The 26,589-nt window shown below is 44.1% G+C and overlaps 1 protein-coding gene across 1 annotated transcript in view; it reads right to left on the bottom strand.

Moving 5' to 3' along the window:
- The window catches only part of TRPC1 (transient receptor potential cation channel subfamily C member 1), a 441,909-nt gene that overhangs the window by 183,181 nt on the left and 232,139 nt on the right, over window positions 1-26,589 (bottom strand). Inside the window, exons 7-8 of the mRNA XM_085633605.1 lie at window positions 22,036-22,372; window positions 6,612-6,751 (exon numbers count right to left, since the gene is read on the bottom strand). Coding sequence (XP_085489731.1) covers window positions 6,612-6,751; window positions 22,036-22,372 — 477 coding nt within the window. The remainder of the gene's footprint in view (window positions 1-6,611; window positions 6,752-22,035; window positions 22,373-26,589) is intronic.

Consider the following 26,589-nt stretch of genomic DNA (forward strand, 5'->3'; position numbering starts at 1 on the left):
CACTGGCAATGCCAATAGGTCTGGTTTCAAAGGCAAGCTGTATGGTAATGTGCAGCATAAGAATTAGATAGCTTGGGAATTTATATATATTTGCGTGGAAGCAAAGAACCGTAGAATGATATTGGTGTAGGTTAAAAGGTCGGCTGACAGTTACACTGCCAAGCCAGTCCTAAAAACCCATGTAAGTTAAAAATTGCTCTCCTTCGATCGGTGCTGCTGCCAGAGAAAAACGCCATAAGTTATCATTATCTAGTTATATAACATATGTTAATAGCATTACAAAGTCATGTGAGTGACCATGCAAGTCCAAGCTCAGTAATCTTGATAAATAAACAAAATGACCACTGCTGGGTGGAGGGCAAGCACTTTTTTGCTGAAGCACACAGCTTCTGCCCAATCAAAACATGTACACTAGAGGCCACACTTAACATAGTGTTGCATCGCCCTTACATCATGCACAGGGTCACAAGGGTGGCTCAACACTAAAGCCAGACCTATCAAGCAACACAAGGCCACATTGGCTGGCCCTGCATGGCTTGATAGATCTAGAGTAACGCAAGGCAGCGCTAATCACTGACGCGTTACTCTGCTCAAGGAAGGCGTTCCATGGGTGAAGCGTAGGTTTTCTCACACATCCACCCATGGATTTTGGCGCATTCCCAGATTTACTATTAGTGGTAAACTTGGTATTGCATCACAATGCAACGCCTACTGGGGGAGGGCGGATATCATTATTTCTCCTACTTTTTTCCTCTTTCTACGTGTGCTGCATAGAAAGAGAAAAATGCCTCTGCAATATGACGCAAGGGTGCCTGCATTGGTGCTAGGTAGCCAAAAGTGGCTCTTTGCCTCTTTTATTTGGGGAAGGAAAAATCCAAGAATATCTAAGAAGAAGCTTAGGAGAAAAAAAGTCCATGGTGGTATAGCCACCCCGGACCTTTACATATTCTACTGTGCTTTTCACCTAAAAAATTCACGCCAACTATTAAAAGGAAGCTCGGCTTTTTCGCCACTCTTTAAGGCACTAAGTATGAGCTTTACGAATCAAGCAGATTTCTTTCTTTTAAAATTCGGCCATCCCAAATGTTATAAGAAGGTTAGACTGAAAGTCCTTCTAGCTGCAACTAAGCTATGGTCTCAGGTGAGGTCAATGTTACATATACCATATTATAATGACGAAGCACCTATATGGGACTCTCCAGGTACCCCAGCATGCTTACTGGATGCACTTGCAATCCCCCTGCGAAAATCTGGGATACTGAAATGGGGGCAACTAATTGTGGGCAATGAGCTGATCTCATGGCAGTGCCTTTCTGCACTTTCAAAGAACCTGGTATCAAAGTTTAAATATTATCAGATTTCGAGTTGGATAAAATCGATAGGGAAAGAGACAGAAGGGAACCGGGATCTGGTGAATGGGATCTGCACAAGACCCACAAAGCGGAAAGAAGTAGCAGCATGGTATTGGTTGATAATTGAGACCGGGGAGGACACACAGAACCCATTTACAGAGAGCTGTAAGAAGGACCTGCCGGGCGAAGACCTCTAAACCTTAGGACAAGTGTCTATGTCTCTTTTGTGGTCAAATGTGAAAGCTGCACCTTTAAAGAGAAACCACCGTTTTACTGTCCATAAGGCATACTGGACGCCACGAAAACTGTCGAAGATGGGGAATGGAGCAACAAAGAAGTGCCCAAAATGTGATGAGAACAACGTGAACAAGGTCCATATGTTCTGGCAGTGTCCTTCAATACAGTCTTTTTGGCAACACATGGGTAAGATCATCTCTGATATTATGGGTAGAGAAATTGGGTTGACCGGATCTTCAGTTTTCTTTGGCGTGATCCCAGGTGGGGTGGATAACCAAATGTTCTCCAAAACCCAGAAGGCTCTCTTCTTTGTTCGGATCCTTTTGGCACAAAGGGAGTTATGTGTTAAATGGATCCTCCCTTCTCCCCCCACTAAAACTGAATGGATTGGTTCAATACAGAGAATTTCACAACTTGATCATGCAAATAAGCGGGTTAAGAAAACAAAATTCTGGGACCTTTGGGACACTTGGTTTAAAACTTTTGTCTTTAGTTTCTCTCACGGAACATAACTTCCACAAATTCTCTTTACTGGCACTTTTTTGTGGGGCTTACTTTCTCTTTTTTATTTAAGTAAGAAACTAATTGGTGTACTCAATGGTCCAATGATTACAACCTTGCTCCACAGGCTGTTATGTTGGTGGTTCAGTTATCTCAATGCACTAGCCTGTAGAAGAATGGGGGCCAGGGTCAATCCAGGAGGTTTACTCTTACGACTGATCCCGGGATGAAATTTACCCATCCTCCGGTGAGGAGTGAACGGGCTCTTTCTCGCCTCTTACTGGTCTGACTGGGCCCTATCTTCTTGAAATCAGAGCATTATTCGTTGAATGAGGACAAAAAAAAAAAGATATTGGTGTAGGTTGAAAGGTCGGCTGACAGTTACACTGCCAAGCCAGTCCTAAAAACCCATGTAAGTTAAAAATTGCTCTCCTTCGATCTGTGCTGCTGCCAGAGAAAAACGCCATAAATTATCTAGTTATATAACATATGTTAATAGCATTACAGAGTCATGTGAGTGACCGTGCAAGTCCAAGCTCAGTAATCTTGATAAATAAACAAAATGACCACTGCTGGGTGGAGGGCAAGCACTTTTTTGAGGAAGCACACAGCTTCTGCCCAATCAAAACATGCACACTAGAGGCCACATTTAGCATAGTGTTGCATCGCCCTTACATCATGTACGGGGGCACAAGGGCGACGCAACACTAAAGCCAGACCTATCAAGCAACGCAAGCCACATTGGCTGGCCCTGCATGGCTTGATAGATCTAGAGTAACGCAAGGCAGTGCAAATCACTGACGCGTTACTCTGCCCAAGGAAGGCATTCCATGGGTGAAGCGTATGTTTTCTCACGCATCCACCCGTGGATTTTGGCGCATTCCCAGATTTACTATTAATGGTAGACTTAGTATTGCGTCACAATGCAACACCTGCTGGGGGAGGGTGGATATCATTATTTCTCCTACTTTTTTCCTCTTTCTACGTGTGCTGCATAGAAAGAGAAAAATGCCTCTGCAATATGACGCAAGGGTGCCTGCATTGGTGCTATGTAGCCAAAAGTGCACCAGTGCAAGGAAAGAACAGGAATGTGCCGTATAATGCTAAATAAGGCACATACCTGCCCTTTCCCTTTCGTGCAGCGCAGCAAGGTAGATTGCTGCGTTATGCTGTGTGAAAGGTTTTTTTTTAAGAATCTTTTTATTGTAACAGAGCAAAATAAAGGCAGTACATTATAAATCTCACAAGCACAGTTAAGCATTAGCATCCCATTCCTCCCCAGTGTATTGCTCATGGGCCATGTAGCAAAAACAACAGTTGATGGACAGAATGCAGAACAATGTCATACATTCACCCCAGTACAGAGATCTGGGCCTAAATCCATCGTTTTTTTGCTTCCCATGCCGTTCCAGTTTGAACCCAGCCATATGCAAATCAGTCTTGACCCTGTGCCTCATGGGAACAGTCCAGCCCAAACTGCCAAGCAGGGTCCTCCCTGGACTGGAAACAAGCATCCTAGGACCGGTTTCGTGGTTTCACCCGTCTTCAGCCAGGATAGCTTGATTCCAGTGGCATGGAGAGCACGGGACCCACGTCTGGGCATACCCTTCCCACTTGGGGTGCCAAAAGCAAAAACAACAGTTGATGGACAGAATGCAGAACATTGTCATACATTCACCCCAGTACAGAGATCTGGACCTAAATCCATCGTTTTTTTGCTCCCCAGCCCGAACTGCCAAGCCAGGTCCTCCATTGGCCATGTAGGGCTGCCAAAAGTTTGATACATATGGCCACAGGTTCCCAACATGTTGCTGGAGCCAAATCCCCATCTTATGGTGATCCTCACAACATTGTCTGGCAACAGCTGTGCTGTCAAGCCAGACCATAAAAACAAACCGACATTCTTTACTAGAGCAGTGCAAGCAGCAAATGAAAGGTAAAACAATGTGCCGGCACACCCAGTGCTTTAAGTGGGCTGTTATTTACTGGTACTATGCCGGCACACCGAGTGCTTTAAATGGGCTGGTATTCACTGGTACTAACTAAGTACCAGCACTTCCGAATTTTTCACGCATGAGTACCAGAACTCCTCCTTCGCCAAAGAGAGCACCGGTATTCATGAGGCAGCAGGGCAAGCTCAGTGAATTGGGTATGTAAAAAAAGAAACAAGATATAACTGACAACGAGTTGGTCCATTTTCGTGCAGCACTCTGATAATCGATTGCTAATTTACCCTTACAATGTGCTAATTCAGCAGCGGCCCGTATGCATTAATTCAGAGCTGGCAGGGCGTTTAGGAGAGGTGTGAGTCACACTGTGATTATTGACACAGTGTCTACTCAGGCTCTGTGGAGTCAACAGCACTGTAGGTGTGTGAGCAGGGCATGCTAACAAGCATATCTCGTGACAAGTGGGAAATCTTAGTGAAGGGTACAGCAGAGTACGCCAGCACTTGTTTGAAGCCATATTGAGGAGGAGGGTGGCGACAGTGACTGTGAGGCAGAGCAGATGGGATTCAAGGTTTAGCAATTAGGGATGTCATAGAATGGAACCATTTCTAAAACAAATGTATTGAAATGCCCGGTGTGCGTGCATTAGTGTTTATATGCCACTGTGCATGTTCTTGCAGAATTGTCTGCAGTGTCCAGCACAGCGATATATTATTGCAAGTCTAACAAGCCCTGCATTACCACACTCTGCACATGAAGCACATGTGAAAGGGTTCGTTAGTAGCAAGTGCTAGGCCACTCTCTCCAGTGCGGATCTGCTTTTTCAGCAGTGTTTCAACACAATTGTATTATGGTTTTTAGAGGTTATTTTCTCTTGAGTTAATGGAAAGGCTCTGGGAGGGTAGAGGTGGGCGAACCCACAAATTAACAAGGAGAGCCCAATCAGAGCCGAACCAGGACCTCTGGCTTGGCCTTAAAAGCCCATGAATATGTTGAGTCTTGCAAACATTAATGTTGAAATAAAAGTCCAATCTTAAATATGTGGAAGCATTTCACCTTGGTGCATAAGCTTATATCACAGCATTGAGATGTGTTTATTAAAAGTGGTAGTGAAGTTAGAAACATTTGAGTGACGACAATGCCATTAGTGAACTAGGAAACAAGTCACTTTTCATGAGTACATTATATTCGGCCTATGTTCTTCTTATGAATGAAGCCACATTATAGTGTATTGAATCTAACACAAGACGTGATTGTAAAGCACACATCCTTCGTATTTCAATACACTATCATATGTGCTAATGAAGAAAAAGGAGGTTTGGAGAGATAAAATATTTGCCTACGATCACACAATTTGATCAAGTGGGGTAGACAGGATTGATCCCAGAATTTCTGCTTTCACGTTGTGCAATCCAGCCTCTAGATGGCTATATCTTTCTTTCTCTCCTCTATTGCAACAAAGGTCACTTTTTTGTCTTTATTCTTTGCCCTGAGATTACAGTTTGGTTGGCAGGCAGATGCAACATCAAAGTTCAGTTCATTTTGGGCTTGCGGGTGCAAGAAGACCTGGAACTGAGCCAGACCCAGGTATCCTGGTTCAAGCTTTCAGCAGCATGCCCACCTCCAGAAAGAGAGAATCAGACCTTACAGCAGTTAAGGAGCTTTGAGGCAAAGCTGTGCCAACTAGGAGCAGCTGGGTGATGTCGGGTACGGTGGAAATGAGACAAGAGGGTTAACCATAGCTAAAGGTTTCCAAAAATGTTAAAGGAAAATAGCTTGTGGAAGTCATATGTGATTTATGTTTTGTTCTGTGAGAAGCGCACTTTAATATTAAAAGTTCCCTTTTGTACGTATGATGACAAAAGGAATATTCACAACATAGCAGAAATGCTTTAGTATCATTATGCACATCTGCACACCAACATACCTGCCAACTTGAAGAACAATCTCACAGTGTGAGGATGGGGTGGGCTATCGAAGGGGGTGGGGCCTAGTGCCAAGAAGTATCTATGAGTCACTTTTGAACCCCACCCGGCCATCAAGCCCCCCAACCTAAAAAAAAAAATGCTTGCTGAGGCTGGTGCCCATGTCCTGGGGTGTTTTCACACCACTTAATTGACGTCGGAAGTTCAAAGCCTTGGAAAATGAGCTGGAAAACCACTATTGGCAGTGGTTCTCAGCTTGTTTTTCCTGCCACTGTGTTATATCGGCTCCTCACCGGGAAAACGTGTGATGGAAGCCGATATCATGCATCACACGGTGGCACCGTGTGAGTTGGCAGGTATGCACCAACAAACTTCAATCCAATTAAATGTGGGCCCCTGGCCCCCGCAGCCCCACTCTCAAACCCCACCCCCTGGTCCACTTCTCATTTTGGTGAGTACCTGCACTTCTTTTTTCCCATTTAAAGCACTGGGCACACCCCTTGCTGAGCTCATCCTCTGGGCTGGAGAAAAATTACAGACAAAAGGCATCTGGAACAGAACACTCGTGCCTTCACAGACAAGACACACACATTCAGGGCAGTCCATGGAAAATACCGACAGGTGGGCACCCACGCGTCGGTACTCACCTTGCTGTGAGCAACCACTTTGAGTGCGAAGGTCGCAAGATACAGGGAGTTCATAACAAAACTTAGTTGATTACGGGATTCTTCTAAAAAGTCTTCTAGCCCGTCATACCAGAGTCTCTTGACATCACACCATACCATTCCTGAGGAAAAAAGAAACAGATCACATGACGTTACTTCATTTTCAATGACCGGCTCTTCATATCTGCTAAGTTTAATGGTATCGAACTAAAACCTTTGGGATCCACACACTTGAAAGGGAACAATTTCTCGAAAGAAATGTAAACGTTGAGCAAACTGAACTCCTTACGTTTAGTTTTTTTCCTAAATACCCACCTTGCCCTTTATTTTCCTGGCCCTGACATTCTGGCAAGTTCGCGACACTTTTACTTCCCTTTCATGAAGCAGCAGTAATAATATGATTGTTTATAGCGCTGCATATAAAAGATGCTTTTTTTGCCCAACAGAAACACTCAAAGCATCGACCTCGGAAGGATGGAACGCAGAGGCTGCCTCTCCCGGATTCGTGCTCACGACCTCGGAAACACCTAAAGGGCCATCAGCATGCCTTCAGCTCGCTGAGCTGTCCTCCCAGGCCAGAACATTATTTCAATCTGATCTCGGTCTCCCAGCAACCGCTCTGCAGCCCCCACAGCTCAAATCCAAGCATCCCAATGCCTCCATTCGGAAGCTGAACATCTGGCCCACCATTACGTATTCTTTCCTCCTATCAACGACACATCTACAACCACAATTCATTTTACTGAGAACTGCAAATTCTCTTCAACCCAGTACCCATAGAAGCGTGGTACATTTTCATCTTTTATCGGGGATGGTATTTTCTGATCTCACCTGTGTGATGGGGATTGTGTGTGACAAGATTTCATCCAATCGCAGACGTACCCTGGGGGTCTGGGACACTTGTTTGCTTAAAGCTTACTTAGTTCATGTGCAGTGCGCTATTAACTTGTTTCTATTTAAAGGGTATTTACTTTCAAAGTCGGGGATACAGCCAAATTGCATGCCTACTTTAAAGTCTCTCTGAACTCGGGTAGGCGTGGCTCGTCTGTCACTGACAGACACACATTACCTGACTCGCTGCTCCTCAGCTGGGCCTGTGCTAGCCCCAGTTGAGTAGCCTTTGTGCACCTTATGTCACCCAGTCCTAGTCATGCATGACCAGCATCTGTATGCCACACATTACCAATTCCACTGAACCACTCCCCCCACACTAGTAGTCCCACAGATCCCTCTAAATACTCCTCGAACTTCCGTATTACCTGCCACCGTGCAGTTTCCACTCACACCTCGCTTCTTCGCCTCTTCCACTTCCCCACACTCCACACGGCTCCACAGGGGGCCCTAAGACAGGCGAGTCCTTTCCGCAGCAGCCCTGACGTGTAGCATGCCTGAAGGTCATGAGGCCCGAATGAGTAGGCCTGAAACATCCCAAACACCAGTTGCCACGAGTGAGGTTGTGGGTGGTTAAAAGGAGCGGCTAAGGTAGCCAAGATAATGGGTATTGTGTGAAGTGCACCATTAACTCTGCTGCGGATACCTTCCAGAAAGCAATGATCTGTCTTCTGGCAATAGTTTGTCCATCATATGGGATAAACATCCACAGCAGAAGTTTCAGGATCTCATTTTCAGTGTTTTGCAAAACTGTGGTGGCTTATTGAGCAGAAGAACGAAGATGGATTCAACCCAGATCTGAGACTGGGGGTGAGTGTCTGAAAAGTTTCAGCACTCCGTCCATCATCCTATTGTGTTTGCTATGTTCGCCATAAGTGACCGGGGTATGCCCAGACGTGGGTCCCTTTCGCACTTTACATGGGGATTCAAGCTAGCCTGGCTGATGAGAGGTGATATCCCGAAACTGGTCCCAGGATGCTTGTTTCCATTCCAGGGAGAACCTGGCTTAGCAGTTCAGGCTGAACTATTACCATGAGGAGCAGGGTCAAGACTGATTTGCATATGGCTGGGTCCAAACTGGGGTGGTGTGGTGACCAAAAGAACAATGCTTTATTCAACCCAGATATGTGACTGGGGGTGAGGGTCTGAAAAGTTTCAGCACTCCATCCATCATCTTATTGTGTTTGCATTATTTACCCTGCATAGTCTCTCATGTTTCTATGAACAGTAAGTAACTGCTTACCTAAAGAACTCAATAATTCCCTATACACGCTCAGCCATTCCTTTATGCTTCCAGCCCTGGAGCTGATCAACTGGCCCTGCTGAAGCAGTGGTTTAGCGGTGACCTAGCAGTGGACTAATGTTCTGCTGATTCTATTGCCTTTCAAAAGTACACAATATAGCACTATCACAAATAAATAATGTAATTTCTTTCTACAGTTTTGCATTCTCAAATTGTGTGCTATCTCAAAAAATGTTCACGGTATTCCTAATACCATGTAAGAAACTGACCTTGACTTAAAATGTCCACTTCTTGCCCTCCTTTTACTTTTGAATGACTCTCTACTTACTTTCCATCCTGTAATCTTGTTTTATTGTGTTTCTGAAAACCGGCCACACCTCATTTTGAAGATCAAAAGCCCTCCTCCTTTGAAAGTCATAGCACTACACCATAATAATATCTAATATCCTCTAGCACATCTATTCATCCCACCAACCATCTTCATGACCACACATACCTTCGGCTAATGATCACACCTTACTGCTATTAATTTAATTCAACACAAATAAGTGGAGTAAATGCATGAAATGGTTTCCTTGAGAGCACAAGACTATTCCCAATAACCAATGAACAGAGAGATAAGGAGCGAGAGAGAGAAAGTGATTGTTTGCATTCTTAAAATAGCGAGACCTAATGATTGTGGTCTCATCTGAGTCATAGAAAACAGGGCTGCACTGTTTTTCATTATAGTAATAGTGAATAATATTCTATTATTCACTATTAGTGCAATAACAAATGGTGCCCACTTAGGACCTGTGGTGGCAGCTGGGGTAAGTAAAATGGTATCAAATGTATGCTATATGCGTGCTTGCGGGTGAGCGATTTTTTTGGTGAGAAAGAGCGTGCATACGAGTGAGAAAGTGTTTCTGTAGGTGTAAACAAGTGTGTGTGAGTGAAGTGAATGAGAGCCAAGTGACAGGTAGTGAGTGAGATTGTGTCACATTGAGGCCAGATTTACTATTCTTTGACGCAAGGCAACGCTACACCAAAGTTCCTGCACTGTCTTGCATCAGAGGGGGAATGAAACAATGTGCCATATCTAATAAGATATGGCACATTTGTTCTCTCCCAGTGCACTGGTGCACTTTTGGCAGCCATGCACCAGCCACATAACCTTGTGCCAGAGTGCAAGGTGTATGTGTTCTCTGAAGCATAGGATCTGTACTGTAATGGGTCCCTTCCCATGCAAACCCTATGCTTTAAGGCGTTTCCCACATTGCTTGTGTGCTGTACAATACAGCACACATGCAAAGTTCGAAAAACGAGAAAAAATGAAAAGATTTCTCCTTGTTACGCTTGTCTTATGGAGGCATACGATTTTGGTGCAAATTCCTGTCTACCAACGTTTGTAGATAGGGATTTATCATCAAAACCCTTGGGTGGTTGCATGGGAACATCCCCTTGATACAAAATAATGCAAAGTAGAGCACAGCTCAACTTTGCGTTACTTTGTGATACTATCCAATGCAAAACCTCAATTGTTGTGATGTTAGGTCATGTGACATGCCTTCCTGGAAAAAAATCAGGGTCAGGGGTGTAACGATGTCACTTCCTATAATGTCATTGATGTCAAAGGGTTTGTGCTGTCACTTCCGCTACTCTTGGCATTTTGGTGAATTAACACCCAAGATTTCACCAAGCATTAGAACACTGAGTATGTAGGTGCAGATGTGAATGTGAGAGTGGATATTTGTTTTTAACTAAGGCAGGTGACTCCAAATGGTTGATTGTGAGCTACTAGTAGCTCGCAGCAAGCCTCTAAGTTGCTCACACATAATTGCCTGTTAGATTAATTGAGCATATACAGCTGCCATTCTGCTAAGTCAGCACTTTTAAACACTGCGTCCTTTTCGGTGACGGCTTGGAAGCTCTTAGTGCAGGGCACCCTCTTCTGTAAATACTTTTTTATTTTATTTTCCTCCTTTCTTTCTATACTTCATATCCTTTGCTCTTTTGCTTTCTACAATCTTTGTAGGTTGTTGTGCTCTCTCCCTTTCTTTCCGTCTTCATTCTTTTTTGTTCGCTTTTTCTTGGTTTGTCTCTTCCTCCTTTTCCCGTCATTCTTCCTGTCTTTCTTTTTCTATACTTCCTTTACTTTTCCTTCTTTCTCTACTTTTTCATTTTTTTCTTTCTTGCTAGTCATTATTATTTATTTTTCTCTTATCCTTCTCTGGTTTCTTTTTTTTGCTCCTTTGTTCTTTTATACTTTTTTCTTGCTCATTTCTTCTTTTGCTCTTTCTCCTTTTAATTGTTTTCTTTGTTGCCTCCTCGTCTTTCATGCAATGCATTCTTTTTTTTTCTTTTTCCACAACTTTCATTTCATTCTTTTACTTCTTTCTTTCCTTCTTTCTCCTTATCATTCCTTTTATCTTTCTCTGCTTTCTATTTCCTTTCTTTTATTCCCGCTTTGGTCATTTCTATTTTTTCTGTCTCAATCTTCTCTTTTCTGCTTCTTTCTTTCGATTTCTTCCAATTTCTTTCTTTATCTTTTTACTGATTTTCTGCCTTCCTTTTAACCGCTCCTTTTGCTTTCTTCATTTCTTTTTACTCCCCTTCTTCCTTTCTTCGCTTCTCCCTTTTTTCATTTTCCGTCATCATATCGTTTCTTTTTCATATCTTATACTTCCTCTTAATTTCTGTCCTTTCTTCCTTCCTTCCTTTCCATTCTTCCCTCCTTCATTTCTTTCTTACTTCCTTACACCTCTTCTATCCCTTTTTGAGGTGTGCTTAGCTTTCTTAGAGAAATGTGTTTGTGTAATAATTTATATAGCATGACTTAGTGACAAGTACAAGCTGAGGGGTGTCTACAGATATATATTTACTTGCTGAGAGCTCTGATGGCAACACGTTCCTTTTAAAATGGATTGTAACCACTGGTCCTATTTAAGGATGCTGTCTATATGTATGTTAAAAATAATGTTTTAATTTGCTTGTATGTGGAATCAATCAATGGACCTCAAGACAACTACCCAGAAAATGAAAATGTTCAGAGACCTGGCTCTCACAATTGAGAGCAGGGTCATCCTAAGGGCGGGGCTGGCTGCGGCGCGTGTGGGCCTCGCCCAACAATGAGACGCGGGAACACACTGGTTGGGTTAGTAGGCCAAATAACCACGAGCGATTATTCCCCATTTTATTTATAGCCTCGGGCCACGCCTGGCCCGAGGTTGCAGGTGCAACACATCCGGCCTCACGCTGGGCAAAGAACAGGACCGCTGACCTGTTACATTCCATCTCAACTCGGTCTTTTTTCCTAGTTGGTGCATGAGTCGCTAAGTGGCACGCAAAGTATCTGAACCGAGAGCTCGGGTGGGGGTGGATTCACGCAGGCGATACCTGGGGTGGTGACTCTGTCCTCCAGGGCCCTTGTCCGCCCTCGGGAGTGCAGCAGTTGGCACCCGGGTGGTCCCGACCGGTGTTGTGGGTTGACCTTCCTCCTGGGCGCCCGGCCAGGTGTCTCCTTTGCCCCCCCGGCTCACCTTCTTCCTCCTCTGTTCTGTCTTTTCCGGTGTATTGGAGAAACCCTTCGTCCACCTCTTTGAACCAGGAGATGTTCCTGGTTACCGTCTCCCCGTTCTTCTCCACTGTCACCATTTTGCCCTTCACTTTTGTCATCATCCAGTGACCGGGCTCGTACCTCATCCTGAACTTGCCACCGGGTCGGCAATCTTTTATAATCACCCGGTCTCCTGGTTGTAGGTTACGGTGCTGGTCTCTTCTCTTACGGCTGGCGGCAATGTTCCCACCTGATCTGAGCTTCTCCCTCCTGGTATGGGGCCCATCCAGGGTATAGCGGAATGGTGTCTCAGCATGGCATGCTGAACATTAGCGCCCACGGCGCTTGCTGCGTGGTGCTATGGGGCGTGCTCCGATAGGCTCGGAGGAATAGTTGTAGCTAGCGTTCTGGATCTGAGCCTTCCGCTATGGTGAACCTGGTGTCTCGTAACAAACACTGCCATTCCCCTCCTTGAACAGCGCTGCGGACCTTGATGAAGACGGGGTCCGCTTCTGCAGCCTGTGATGTGATGTCGGCTAAGGTTAGGGCTCTTGGGCATGTGGCCGCTGAGATCATGTTGATGTGTGCCTCCATCACTTTGATCTCCCGGGCATCCTCGTGTGGCTCTCTTGGCACCCGGTGGCAGGAGAGGAAATCTGACAGGTTCTTTGCACCTGGACGATACACAACTTCCATTTGATATTGCTGTAGTAGCCTGTTGGCCCACCATTCGATCCGCAGAGGTGGGTGCGGCGCCGAGTCTTTGAAGAGGGGAACTAGTGGCTGCTGATCGGTCACTACCTTGAACGGTTGTCCGCTGATGTAAAGGTGGAAGTGCTGGCATGCCCCTCTTATCGCCAGGGCCTCCTGCTCAATTTGGGCGTACCGTGCTTTGGTGGGTGATAGCGACTTACTGGCAAACACTAGATCAGCCCATCTGCCTGGTTCTTGCTCTTGTTTAGTATTAGAACAGTGGTCCTTAAACGCAACAGTTGAGTAAATAGGATAATTATAGACTTGAATCAGTACTATAATGCGAGTGTCCAGCCGGACAATCAATTTAATAAATCAAAAATGTCAATGCCGGTGCCTGAGTACTGTTGATGCCACCGAGGGGTCGCTATGCAGCTTCACTGGGGCCCGCTTGATACATCCTAATCCCTCAAACAGGCTCACAAACTGTTCCAGCAGCTCGTTGGTTTGATTCGACCTGACTCTCCACGCGAATGTCACTAGCTCCAGGTCCTTCGCCACATGCCTGCTGAGCAGCGTGTAAGTCTCCTGGTTGATGACATGAATGGTCGTTGTGATTTCATTGCCTTCTGACTGGATGGTCACAGTCATTCGGCCCCGCAGGGGAGAGTCACTGGTATAGGCAAATATCTCTGTCTTGGAGGGCACCAGCATGGGCCTGGCCCGCAACCGGTTGTAGTGCTGGATCCCCATGACGTTCACCGAGGCTCCTGTTTCGATGACCGCCTTTACCTCTGTCCGGCTATCTTCACGGTGCATGTGGGTTGTGGCCTCCTTCGCTTCTTTAAGTCCTGTGTGAAGGCGATGAGGAACGTCTCTACTCCATCATGGTCTTCTGTTGAGGAGTCTTCGACCTGGTAGGTTGACTGTGTGGCACCTTTTGCGCCAATGGCTGGCGTGATGGAGGCATTCGACAGTTGGTGTACCATTTTTCTCACTGGCTTATTGCCCCTGTTGTCTCTTCTTTGGGTTTTCCTGTATCATACTCCTGCAAAGTGGCTTGGTATTCTGCAGTGTAAACACGTCTGACCTTGGTCTGGGCACGACTGGATAGGGTGCTCTTCCTGCCCACAGTATTCACACTTGCCCTTCGGTGTTGAGGTGGGTGGCCTCGGCCTCGTTTTCCTTTTTCCCGTGTTCTCACTGCAGCTTGTTCAGTCTTGATGACCACGCTTCTCTCTGGCGCCCCTATCAATGCTAGCTCTATTTCATCCGCCCTTGCCATGGAGCGGTTGTGTGTTCTGGCTAGGATCAATATGTCTTCCAGGGCAACGTTCGGTTGCCTCAGGATTAGCCACATAGAATCTTGCTGCGGCAGCCTTGGATGATCTGCGGACAAATTTCTTTGGCCTGGTCATCGGCTGTGTAGGTGCTTGCGAGTTCTCGCAACCTTGCACAAAAGGCATCAATGGATTCGCCCTCTCTCTGTCTGACTTGGCGCAGCTTAATCCTCTCGAAATCCGGATTTAGCTGCGGGTTGAAATGTGCTACGGCGGCGTCATAATCAGCGGCTGACCCTGTATTGGGTAGGTGCTTGTATAGCAGATAAACATCCTCAACCCCCATAGTGGAGGAGTAGCAATGTTTTTACTGCACCATCTGTTTCCCTTGTCACCACAAAGTAGTTTTCTAGGCGTCCCAGCCACATCTTCCATCTCGGGGACATGGTGGCAGGTCCGCTAGCTCACTGAATGGGGGGCAATACACCTGTTGGGGTATGTTGCATGATGGTGCGCGTATGTTGCTGGGCCATGTTTGCATCTTCACCCATTTTGCCTGTGTGTGCAAAGTTCTATAAGCAGTCTTTTTGTTATTTCTCTCTCCTTTCCTTTTTTTTTGTGTTCTGCAGGAACTGTTCTTGACGGTGTGGGCTTGCCCCCACCTCCTTCTCCTGGTGGGGCTGAGTGTAGAGCTCACTTGTCTGAGGCCCCTCTGCCATGTGTCTGGGCTTGGGCCTGGTCGCGTGAGAAGTGCAGCGTGCTTCTGGGACAGTGCAATGTGCTTGGGGCCGGACGGCCGGGCTGCGGCTTCGCGGGCGTTCAGCTCAGGCAGGGAAGGATTTCTGGCGTGCGGAGCAGGGGGCTGCAGTTGGGTCACTCTTACCTCCTCTTTCTGCAGGCGTGAGCGCGGCATTGCGTATTATCGCCACAAGGCCAACACAGCACGGCGTCTCACGCAGGTGTTGTCTCCCCTATGCCCAGGCTGAAAGCAGCACTGGAGGTGGTCTGGTGAGTGGGCAAGTTACCACCTCATCACCAGTGTAGCAGGGCGGCGCTGGTTGCAGTGCGTGCGGGCCTAGAGCAACAATGAGACGCAGGGATGCATTTGTTGGGTTAGTGGGCCGAATGACCTCGAGCGATCATTCCCCATTTTATTTATAGTAGGAGCGACACTTCTGGCTTCACGCTCGGCAAACAACAGGACTGCTGACCTGTTACACTATGTACTGCATGACAGTGAGACCACAAACCCCTAGGAGACACTCACCTCGCACAGTTGATTCATAAACCGGAGTAAATGACAAAACTGACCCTTTGGGTCCCCACAGATAACCCTTTTGTGATACATCTATTGTGACAATGCTGAATACTCACTAGCGCAGACCTAGGGATATTCGAGTAGTGATGTTTAAGTTGTGTACTGTTTTAAAATAATTTTGCTGCACAGTGGCTGAGGAAGATTTTCAGTGATCAGAAGTAGCTCCAACTTTAAGAAAGGTTGGAGACCCCTGAGATAAGGTAATGTTGTTTCCTGATTGCATGGACAGGAAGGTACTGGATATGGAAAAGGCTGCTTCGTTGAAAAGAGCTTGGGGCTAGAGATTTTGGAGCAGGTGGATAGTTCATGAGGTTCGGGATTGGGCGTAAGATGGTTGCTGAGGGGTGGGGTAGTTGTCTCGTTGGCCCTAATATGGGGGCCTGTGGGGCGGTTCCCTAAAATATAGGGTGAACTAGATTATGGTTCTCGTGTTTTATTACTCTGTTAGTATTTGTTCCAGGGAATGACTCTCAAGCAAGCAGCAGAGACAGATCTATTTGGATAGTGGATACTTCGGGATCCTACGGGCGTGTGGTTCTAACACCGCAAAAATGAGTGTGGGGGTAAGAATAGGCCGAATGGGTTTAGCGGAGGGAGTTAAAAAAATATATCTTTTACGGTTCTTTTTGTGGGGAATTTACAAACAGATTTCCCTTTTCAAGGTCTGTTAATGTCTTGGATGAAAACTGACGTCAGTCCCCATAATTCATGTTTTTTACAGGAAAATAGCACCAATCAGTAACCATGTTTGTGATGTTCCATTATCTTTTACACTCCAAAAATTTTAGCCTACTATATTTCAAAAGGCAGCTGCAAACAGCACATTCTAGGCTACACGTGCCCTATTGGGTTTTCTTTGTTGACATCTATTTTTGTGTGTCTGGCAGGAACACAGAAAGCTTTCTTTTACCCTGTGCTACGCTGTTTAACATCTTCCAGACATCTGCAGCCCAGTGACAGAAAGTAAACCGAGGAGGAAGGCAGCGGACGGACGCACTTCTGTTTTTATCTGGGATCAATGCACCAAAAGCAAATTTGTAACGTTACCTTTAAAAAACCTCGAAAAGAAGCTGCGCAGATCAAAGAGGCCCGCACGGCCGTCTTGAGTAGGGAGGGGAATGTACTGGGACTGCGTAGGGAGACAGTTGTGTTTAGTCTGCCTCGTAAATCAAACAAATCTCGGCTTCCTACTATTCTACCAAGAGCTTTCAGTGTTCAAGAAAAGGGTGTTTCTTTAATGACAAAAGTGGATTCCAAACATTATGAGAGGGGGCGAGAGTTCGGCTCTGAAAGATCAAACACACTTAAGCTGGGTCTTTCAAGCACACACGGGAGATTCCCAGGCCATCTGCTGACGGAAATGACGCAAGAGGTGGTGTGACGAAGAGGTCAGAGGGAAGGAACGGGGGACATGGCGCGGGAACTTCGGGGGAGACCAGTCCCCGTGAGAACAGGTGGCAACTGGAGAAACAATCCTAAAATTAACGGTTAAGGCCTAGTTTAGCTGAGGCTGGCTGACAAAGAATGTGAAAAAAATAAATTCGTTCATACGAACTAAAACATGGCAGGTAAGACAGATATACATGCAACATTTGCAAATAAGTTACTGCACTGGAGTAGTGGACGTCTGAAGCAAGGGGAATCCATAATAATGTTTTAATTTGCTTTATTGGGAGTTTGGTAGAGCACCCGTGCCCCCATTCTGTTACTTCAGAGCAGTCGGGTCTAGGAAGAAAGTCTTCTTTGGTGGTTCAGGGGGTGGGTTGGAGCCTGAGCACTGAGGAGAACACTCGTCTGGTGTTCTCCAGTCATGACCCGTATCCTTTGTGGAGATACATTTTAATTGTTTTCTGAAAGCGCATGGCTTGAGTCAGCTCTCAGGTTTGGGTTCAGAGCATTCTATAACCCAGGAAGAAAGACTCCCAGGAATTTGGCTCTAACCTCCTGCCATTGGAAGCTTCCTTGGGTGATGGGGAGTCTAGAGGTCGAGGACGGAGTGTAAGCCTCGTCTGGTGTCATATGTGGAAAGGGAGGCAAGGCAGGCGGAAAACCTTGTGGTCTAAGGCACACACCTTTCTATTTCGAAACGTTGATGGAGTTTTACCAATTTCTTTTAATATATGAGGTCTTCCCTTTTCCTCCACTATTCGAGGTACTCAATTATATGTGACTTGGATGCTTGCTAATAAAATAGGACTGTATCAAATATGAAATGAAATGGAGTGCAATATTTTTTAACCATACATTGAAACACAACAGTGGTCCTTGTACTCACACTACTTCTTACCATCCCATTGCTTTATCCTGTTGGATGTCTGTCAGAAGCACAGGAAGGGAAAGGGGTTCAGAGGTGTTTCCCAAATACCACCCACTACCTTGTCTTTCACTCTGGCCTACAGTGAGTGGATCACTGCAAGTGGGAAAGGTGGGTATGTCAGATATAGAAGGTTTGTCGGTGATAACGGACTATGAGTAAAAAAGTCCTATACATATGCATCTTCAAAGTGTGTGTGTGTGTGTGTGCGTGCGCACATGCATGTGCGTTTAGCCAGCGACATTTTAAGTACTGCCTAAGTATAGTTATCCTCAACTTCAGAGACTGGATCTAATGGAAAGTGCATTAAATGACAGCATAGCCCACAATACTGCTGTGCAGATAATGGAAAACGGAATGCAGCTTTGAAAATATCACTTATGGTGTGAAGTCAAGATGGCCCTGGAGTAAGCTATGACTCAAAGATGACCGAGGCAGCTAAAAACTTCCTCCAAAAGAAGATAAATCAGGAAAATTAACACCCAAGAAAAAATGATTCTCTGACTGTCAGAAAAAACTGTAAGAAAGACTATGATCAAATTGAAAAAAAAATGCTCATCTTATGGTATGTCAGAGGACAAAATGGTAGCATCTTCCTCAAACACAATACCAATACCACTAGACTAACCATTAACCTTGTTGTAAAGCTTTTCAATGCCTTGCCAGGGGTAATAAGTGCTATATAAATGCATTTAAAAGTACAATTAAAATTACAAGGAGTCACACCTAAACAGCTCAGTACTGAAAAGACAGACCAGGCTGCACACAGCATGGGAGTGCCACAGGCACGTGTGTGGCTCATCTGTGTCTGGTCTTGACTCCCCCCTTCCCCTTTCCCTCCAGTTTCTTCAACAGATGGATGCAGAAGAAAATAACTAGATTTGAAAAAAGTATGACTGGAGTAGTTTGAGCACATTTGGGGTTGTAAATGTACACTACATCCATGATAAGTGAAAGCTAAATCATTGCCCCCATTGTAGTCAGCACCCCCAAAATTAGCATGCTGGAACTATCATTGAAGTAAACAAACACATGAGCGGTAGAATGTTTGAATGAATCTCAGTCACTGGTAATTTTGTGGGCCACATTCCATTCCATGCCACCTTAGATTAGAGACAGCCATATGCAAATCAGTCTAGGTCCTGGTGCAATAGGAACAGTCCAACCCAAATGAGACAAAGGCGGCTCATACAGATTAAGGTAAATACTTGTGAAAATGCAATTTTCCCCATTTTTCCACTTAGAATAAATTCCAAAAGAGCTAGAAACAAGCTACTTAGATAATCCTCCGTCAGTTTCTCAAGAACAAAATACACCTTCTTCAGAATTATTCTGCTAACAATTAGCTCAAAAGAAGCAATTTTGACCAGCATGCAATATTATAGATATGACTGGCAATTTTCCATTTGGATGTTTTGTGATGATGGACACGAAATTTGAATTTGAGTCCCACTGGAGGAGGACTGGCAAGAGATCCATACATTGACATTTAATAAGGCTACAAGAACAGGCTACTTTGTTATGAGAATTTTCAGAATTTCATCACAGAGCAACACGTCTCTCTGTTTAATTATTTTCACAAATTCAGTCAAACCACAGACTCAATGATGGTGACTGAAATGGTTGATCCGCAAACTTGATATATTCATTGGCAATTAAAGTAATAAGGAGAGATTGCACCAAAAACATAGATGCCAGCTTACTTATGAAAACACTAGCTAATAGGGTTGATAAAATCTTCTCTCAACTTAAGGGCACAGATCCTTTAGGGTTTGCTTAATATTAGCAATTCCTTGGCAAGATTCAATAGATGCTGCAGCTAATTAATAAGGCAAAAGAGTTAGCGCATACTCTTGATATGACAAGAAGGAGTTCAAAGGGTGAACCAGATCTTTATATAGATGGGAAAAGTAGCAATGGACTTTGACACACCCTTCAGAAGCTAGGGCATGGAAAACTATGAGTCCAATTAAAAAATGTATATCAATACCTACTGATCGGACAAAAGCTGCTTCTTCTCTTCACTACTGTTTACACTCTCAATTGAACCACTAGCTACCCAAATAAGGGAAAACATACACATAGCAAATGTGCATTTTGAGCAAAGAAACTTTACATATGCATGTTGGGCAACAATGTGTTAATATCGCTCATTAATTTATCCTCTTGACAGAACAGGCGCATTATAAGAACAACAGGTAAAGTAAAACATCGTAAGTACTCAACAATGCTATAAACCCAGAAGAAGTTAGCTTATGAAATGGAATGTCACCGTTCAAATAGTCCAAGATATCTGTCGAATGTCTGGGAATGTGCATTACGGGATCCATCCATCCTATGTTCACTGGCACGTTTCCCAAACAAAATACAGCAATTGGGGACAACACAAAATAGTGCCATCTGTACCTATAGCAGCAATGAAGAATACAAGCACTGAAACACTGATTTCTTTTTGGCACTTTAGGCACAAAAACTTCCTACTCCAGGGTCACACTTATTGCACTTCAGAAAACCACTTATTGCGTTCAGTTGGAAAAGGAACCATCATGAAACTTATACAGTCTGCCGACGGCCCCCAAAAATGCTAAGGGAGATCTTGATTTTTTTAATATCAGGCACCAATACCAGCAAAGTGATATATGAATTGGTCAAAGAGAGAGAGATGAAATATGGGTTACATGAATAAAGCCATGGCAGGCACAGCCATTAAGATCTCTGTTTGATGCCAAATTAGGATGCCACACTATCTATATGCATGGTCTTCAAGAAGGATCATAATGGAAAACGGGACTCCTTGCGTTCTAACATTTGTTTGCCCTCATATTTGTCACCCTAAGAGCAAATCAATTTTAATAAAAAATTTGCTCTGGCATTCTAGGAATAACTTCAAAAAGTAGAGGAGGTATGACTGCAGCCATATCCAACATGTTTACAAAGAAAGTAGAAAATTATTCAACATTTGTAAGAAAGAATTTCAACAGAATGAACTCCATGGGTTAACTGCAGAACTGGGCAAAGAATCGCCCCATAAAGCAAGCAACCACAGAGGCATGGTTCAAGAAATGCATAAAGACTGTGCTATGCTGCAAAGTACTACTGAACTCCCCAACTTAAACAAATTCCCATACACTGTTCAGGAGCAGAGGGATAAAGACCCGGACAAATAAATAGACCAAAAGAGGCCATTATTTTAAGAGGCCAGTCATTCCTGATTGGGCCGGTAACTCTGTTATCAGCCCATCAGGAATTATGTTGTTCTCATATTATCCCCTGAGATTTCAGCAATTGAAAACAACTAAATTCTCTGGAAAAATATTCAAAAGAAAATTAGGAATTAGTAGGATACCATTTCAGAAGTACTCAAATTGCTCAATAATTCCTCATTATCAACGGTGCTGCCATCACCTATGGACCATCCTTGCCATGGAACAAATAACATAGTCTAAAAATAAAGAGCATACAAATTGTAGTGATGTGGCAGCCAATTGCGCACTACTTGTCAAGGTTTGCCAGTGCTCTATGTTAAATCTCTATCAATTCACACAAGGGAAAGGTCTAAGTCAATTAATAGAAAAGGGTGATATGACAATGAATAACCTCTTCCTGCTTGCTTGCCAAGACTGTGGAAGGTGGTTACCCGATGAGACGTTTAAGTGAATTCAAGAATTTATCTTACTAATAAAGTGGGATTCTGGGTCAACATCAGCTGACCAATTTGTATGAGCAATTCATTCAGCAATCCTTCAGTTTCATTCCTCTCATGGAACGCCTCAGTGACTTGTGGTATACTTATAATGTACAGCAGGGGTACTTTATCTCATCTATTACATGTTATCACGGGTGCACGTTGTTCTCAGTTTCATGTTGTGGTCTTCTTTGCTGTTTTGACACATCAAAAATCAATGGTCAACTTTTGTCTATTTAGAGCAAACAAAAATACTACCTGTGTTGCAGCAGCAAAACAGTACCGACTAGTGCAATCAGCAATGGAGTAAGAGAGTACTGCCTTGCAACATGTAATATGGAGATAAAAAGTACTTCAGTGCACATTAGGAGGTTAGGATTTATGATAAAGATCATACTGTTGCAGGTTTGGAATTTTACTTTGGGATCCTCCAGGATCTTGACTTACCAATCAGCCACATGATAAGAAGGAAGTCTATCCGCTCCAGGGCAGGCCCCATGGTGTTCTTCTTGTCTTCGTTATAAACCACTGAGTACAGGTTTAGTAACAGTAGGAATGTGAAGTATGAGGCACCGTGAATGATGAACTTCATGAACGGTGTATGAATGATTCGTCCAAGGCGGGATTTGGGAGCCAACAAGTAGCAGAGGGACAGCACTGGCCAGAAGAGACCAACCGTCAGAACAATCAGAATCTTCTTGCAGGTGTGCTTGCGTCTGTAGGCCGCCATCTGACCGAACCAGACGGTGTTGAGAAACTGTTGGCAGTTGGACTGGGAAACAAACTGAAACAAAAGAAAATTGGTTCTATTTAAAATAGTTTTTAGAAACTCACCTTATTTTTTCTGTGTAGTTCCCTACTAGAATCAAGATACAATAAAATGAATTAAGTAAGAGTGCAAAAATAAAATGAAAATGTTATCTTGTTTGTGTGCTGTCTAGAAACTATCAAGCAGCGGCAAAGCGAAAAGGTCTTTGTCAATGTCTTTTGGCAATGCTGTACAGCATCAACAAGATGCTGAGCACAGCTACCAAAAGAAAGTAAGGAAAGAAAGCAACAGCCATGTCATTTTGTAGGCACACCCATGCATGATGATGTATGCATGTGCAAGCGAAAAAAGAAAACATTTTAGCATGAAAAAGCTTTTTTAAGGACAGAGAGGCTTGCAGCAATTTGCTGCCAGATCCTCCTCCTCCCACCCCAAAAAAAATATTTTTTAAAAAGATGGTGGGTGTGAGGGAAGTGGGAAGCAGGTGGGGGAGGGGAAAAGTAACACATGATGGAGACCAACCCGAGGGTGGTAGGGAAGCACATGAGGGAGAAAGCAACAAGTTTCAAGGGAGAGCGGGGCAGAAGGAGAAGCATACCAGAGAGAACTAGAAACACGAGGGAGGCAGCAACACGGATCTCAGGCGGATATTTGGCGAGGAAAGAAGCACATCCAAGAATAACTGGATAACCCATGCGCTCTCATGGAGTGCTCAAGTAAAGAGAATAAAAGTGAGCAGTGGAAGGATGGAAGCCAGCCAATCAGAAAGATGATTAAGAAGTTTTACTCCAGACGAAGGACACACACAAGATGGACAAGATGGGACAAGGAAAGTCATCAAATAAGAAGAAAGCATATGACAGTGACAATAAAGCCAACCTATGTTAAGCAATTGATGGGCTGTAAGTTCTTGGTAAGCTCACAATAAGTTTTTTGCACTCAGAGTTGTCTGGTAGGCTTAACCTAAAAAGGAGGTGATTAGGCTAAATTATAAAACACTGGTGACTTGGGACCTCATGCTCAGGTCGGTGCCGCACTGAAAGAAAAAAAAACATAAAAGTAGCTCTTATTTAATGCCAGACAGTCTTTCTGCTGGGCACTTGCTGTGCTCTCTGACTCATTTTGACCTCACTGCTAGCCCCAGCTATAAGCTCTTGTTAACCAAGAATGGAAAATGTAATAACAATAAGCACTAAAACCGTTTCTGGATATTTTTCCCCATTTTTCATCCAAATTTTAAATCTGGTAGACAGGGCTTTAAGTGGGCCTGGTCTCACCGGGTCTGAGCACTGGCAGTTTTTTAAAGGGGGCCTCGAAACGGGTCTCTCTCGGGCTCTGTTTTGTGCCTTGGCACAGGAGGTCTGTTTTGTTCCGGACTGCAGTGACAGCAGGCACATCGATGTGCACGTGCTCACACTGCTCACTTCTCACTAGTGGGGAAGTTACGGCATGACGTCATGCCAGGTGAGTTTTTTAGGGGAAGGTAAATCGTTGCTCCCATGTGTCTGCTTTTTAAAACACAAGACTCCGAGCGCTGTTGCTAGTGAGGGGGCCCTATGAATAGCACACACTGTAAATTGCCACTTCTCTTTGAAACTCAGCAGCAGCAACATTGTCGTGGTGTCACCAGGGACTTAAGTGGAAGCTTTTTCAATATGATATACGAGCCATAGTTGCTGCTTATTTATCTTATGCAACTAACAATCATTGACAAAGCCAATAGTCCTGACTTGTTGTAGGTATGATGTTACTTGTTGTATCATATATCTATCTGGATGCAATGACAGAAAAAGCAAAATACAAGTCGGGCGGCACACTATGCTAAGCACAGATTTTTAGCTTATATGTTTTAAGCCACACCCTTTTGAGAGACCACACAGTTTTTTCATTCCACTTAAAGCCCTGCTGGTAGAAAACAGTGAGCAGAGCTCAGGTTCAAATATAATTTGTGCCAGGACGTTTCTGCATCTTTGGAGCTAATGTATAATTATGGATGAGTAATATTCGAGAACAGAGCTCTTTTCTATCCCAATGCTGTTATGAACGATGAAAGTAGAGCTTCACAAGTTACCGGAAATCAGTGGAATGTTACTTACCTGTGACTGCGGTTTTTCAGGTCGGTATCTTTTAAAATGTACATGCTTGTATTCTTCTGCCACCTTGTGGCTAGCTCTAAAATAGTGTTCAGTAGAAACTATGCGTTCAGGTTGCATACATTAGGCCCAGGTGGATATTAAATTACGCCCGCGTAATGCAGGTAAATTCTGCCGTTTCGCGTTTCACTTGCTGCTGGAAATTCCCCGATTTACGCAACTGTTGCATCTGCATAATTATTCAGCAGTTCACTTCAAAATTATATCACGGGAAAAACGTGTATAACCAGAATGTGAGCAGTTGTTGATCAAGGCACTTGTGTTTTTCAAACTAGTTTTTTTAGCGTGAAATGTGTGTCCTTGGGTCGAAAACTGTGCTAAATGACAGACTGCATTTTACGTAATTGGATGGAATTTCGTTACATTTCCTAAAATTTTGCACATCCCTAGAATATATTCCATTGGACAGTTAAGAAGTCTAAACTCCAAAAGCATCCAAGCATATGATTTGCATTGTAAAGACATTAGACATGGCAGAAATTATGACATCTACACATACTCGGCCCCTTACCCCCACTGCACCCAACGGCAGGAACAAAAGATTCCCGCCAGAGAGCCCCGTACTGGGTGCCCGTCGTGTATTGCAGCGCCGACCTGACGAGGGGCAGGCTCATATGATGAAGCATGACATCTAGCTTGCTAGGTGTGTGAGAGCCCTAGTTTCGAAAAGGGGAATTCCCCCTTCGTCTCAGTGTGGGATTATTCCTGTTTAATCCCACTTTCTGTATCTCCCTGTTCTTACACTGACTCAGAGGAACTCCATACCCTTCTTCCATACAGTACTGTTGGGGCACGTATGTTGGACCTCTTTAAACCTGCCCCCATGTCCCTCCTTTTGGAAGCGTGATGAATGTCTCTGTCATCATCCTCGTACCCCACCCTCTCCGGGGCATCTTTCTTTAGAAACCGACACTAACTTCACTATCCTGCTTTGGAACTTGAAGGCCTGGCCTATCTCCTATTTTCATCCGACCCGTTTTCTCAACTCTTGTTCCTTAACCTAGCAAACAGTATACTGACATCATCATGCATTACCTTGCATTCAATCCACTGATCAGTGTAAGCTCCCTCTTTTCCCCATAACTTTATTGAAATGCATGTTTGACTGGAGGAATGAGCATGACTGTCTCAATATCTACTGACCTCTTTGTGGTGTGACATAGAACAAAGTCATGACCTAGCACCACTAAGCAGACTCGAGAGAGAGTGCATATATATGGCAAATATGCAGATGAGCAAAGTGTAATATGCTATTTATTACCATTGTTGAGTGTGAGGCGGGCCATGACTCACGAGAGGTGAAGTCTCTTGTATCATTGATCATGTCATGAGTGAAGAATTGCGTGATGTCATACGCAGTGCATAAAGGGAACGCTTTATATTTAGTTTACGAAACTTTAGCTGGTGCATTTTGGTAGCTTCTGGGCTTTTTATCATTAGCTACTGGCTCATTCCAACACCAAATTACAACATCACTTTAACCATTAGTTTTTTACACAAGTTAAGGTCTTAGCACCTAAGTTCACTATACCATTACTTTAGCCTTTGTTTTTTTAGTATATACATATAATATATATATATCTGTGGTGCTGGTGCAGTTGATTACTAGGGAGTTAACTGACAGACTTCTGCTGATGTTGGAAATACATGTTCACTCTGCATTTCAGAACGTTTTACCAAAATGGATGAGGTAGACATCGCTAATGCCCTAGTTGTTCATTAGAAGACTGTGGGAATCTGCAGTACATCACTGGGCATCAACTGAAAGGATGCTGCTGTTGGAAGTACATGTGTCTGTCATAATTTCAGATTTTATTCTCACGTGGCTAGGAAGATAGCTTAGCTTTTGGAGAACCTTCCCATAACGTTTATGAGAAAATCATAAGAGAAAACAATTTTGTCTCAGAAATACTTCGTCAAATCACAGCAGAGGGTAAGCATTTTTCACATAGTAAAATCATGTAAAAACTCCTCAGAAGTCCTAAAATGAGTACAGTACCACCAACAAATGATTTATATTGTGATTAAAATTGGTTATCCCCTTTATATGAGCACCTTTTTTTGACCCTCAAAACCTGG

Source organism: Triturus cristatus, chromosome 11, assembly GCF_964204655.1.
Source record: "Triturus cristatus chromosome 11, aTriCri1.1, whole genome shotgun sequence".
NCBI lineage: Eukaryota > Metazoa > Chordata > Amphibia > Caudata > Salamandridae > Triturus > Triturus cristatus.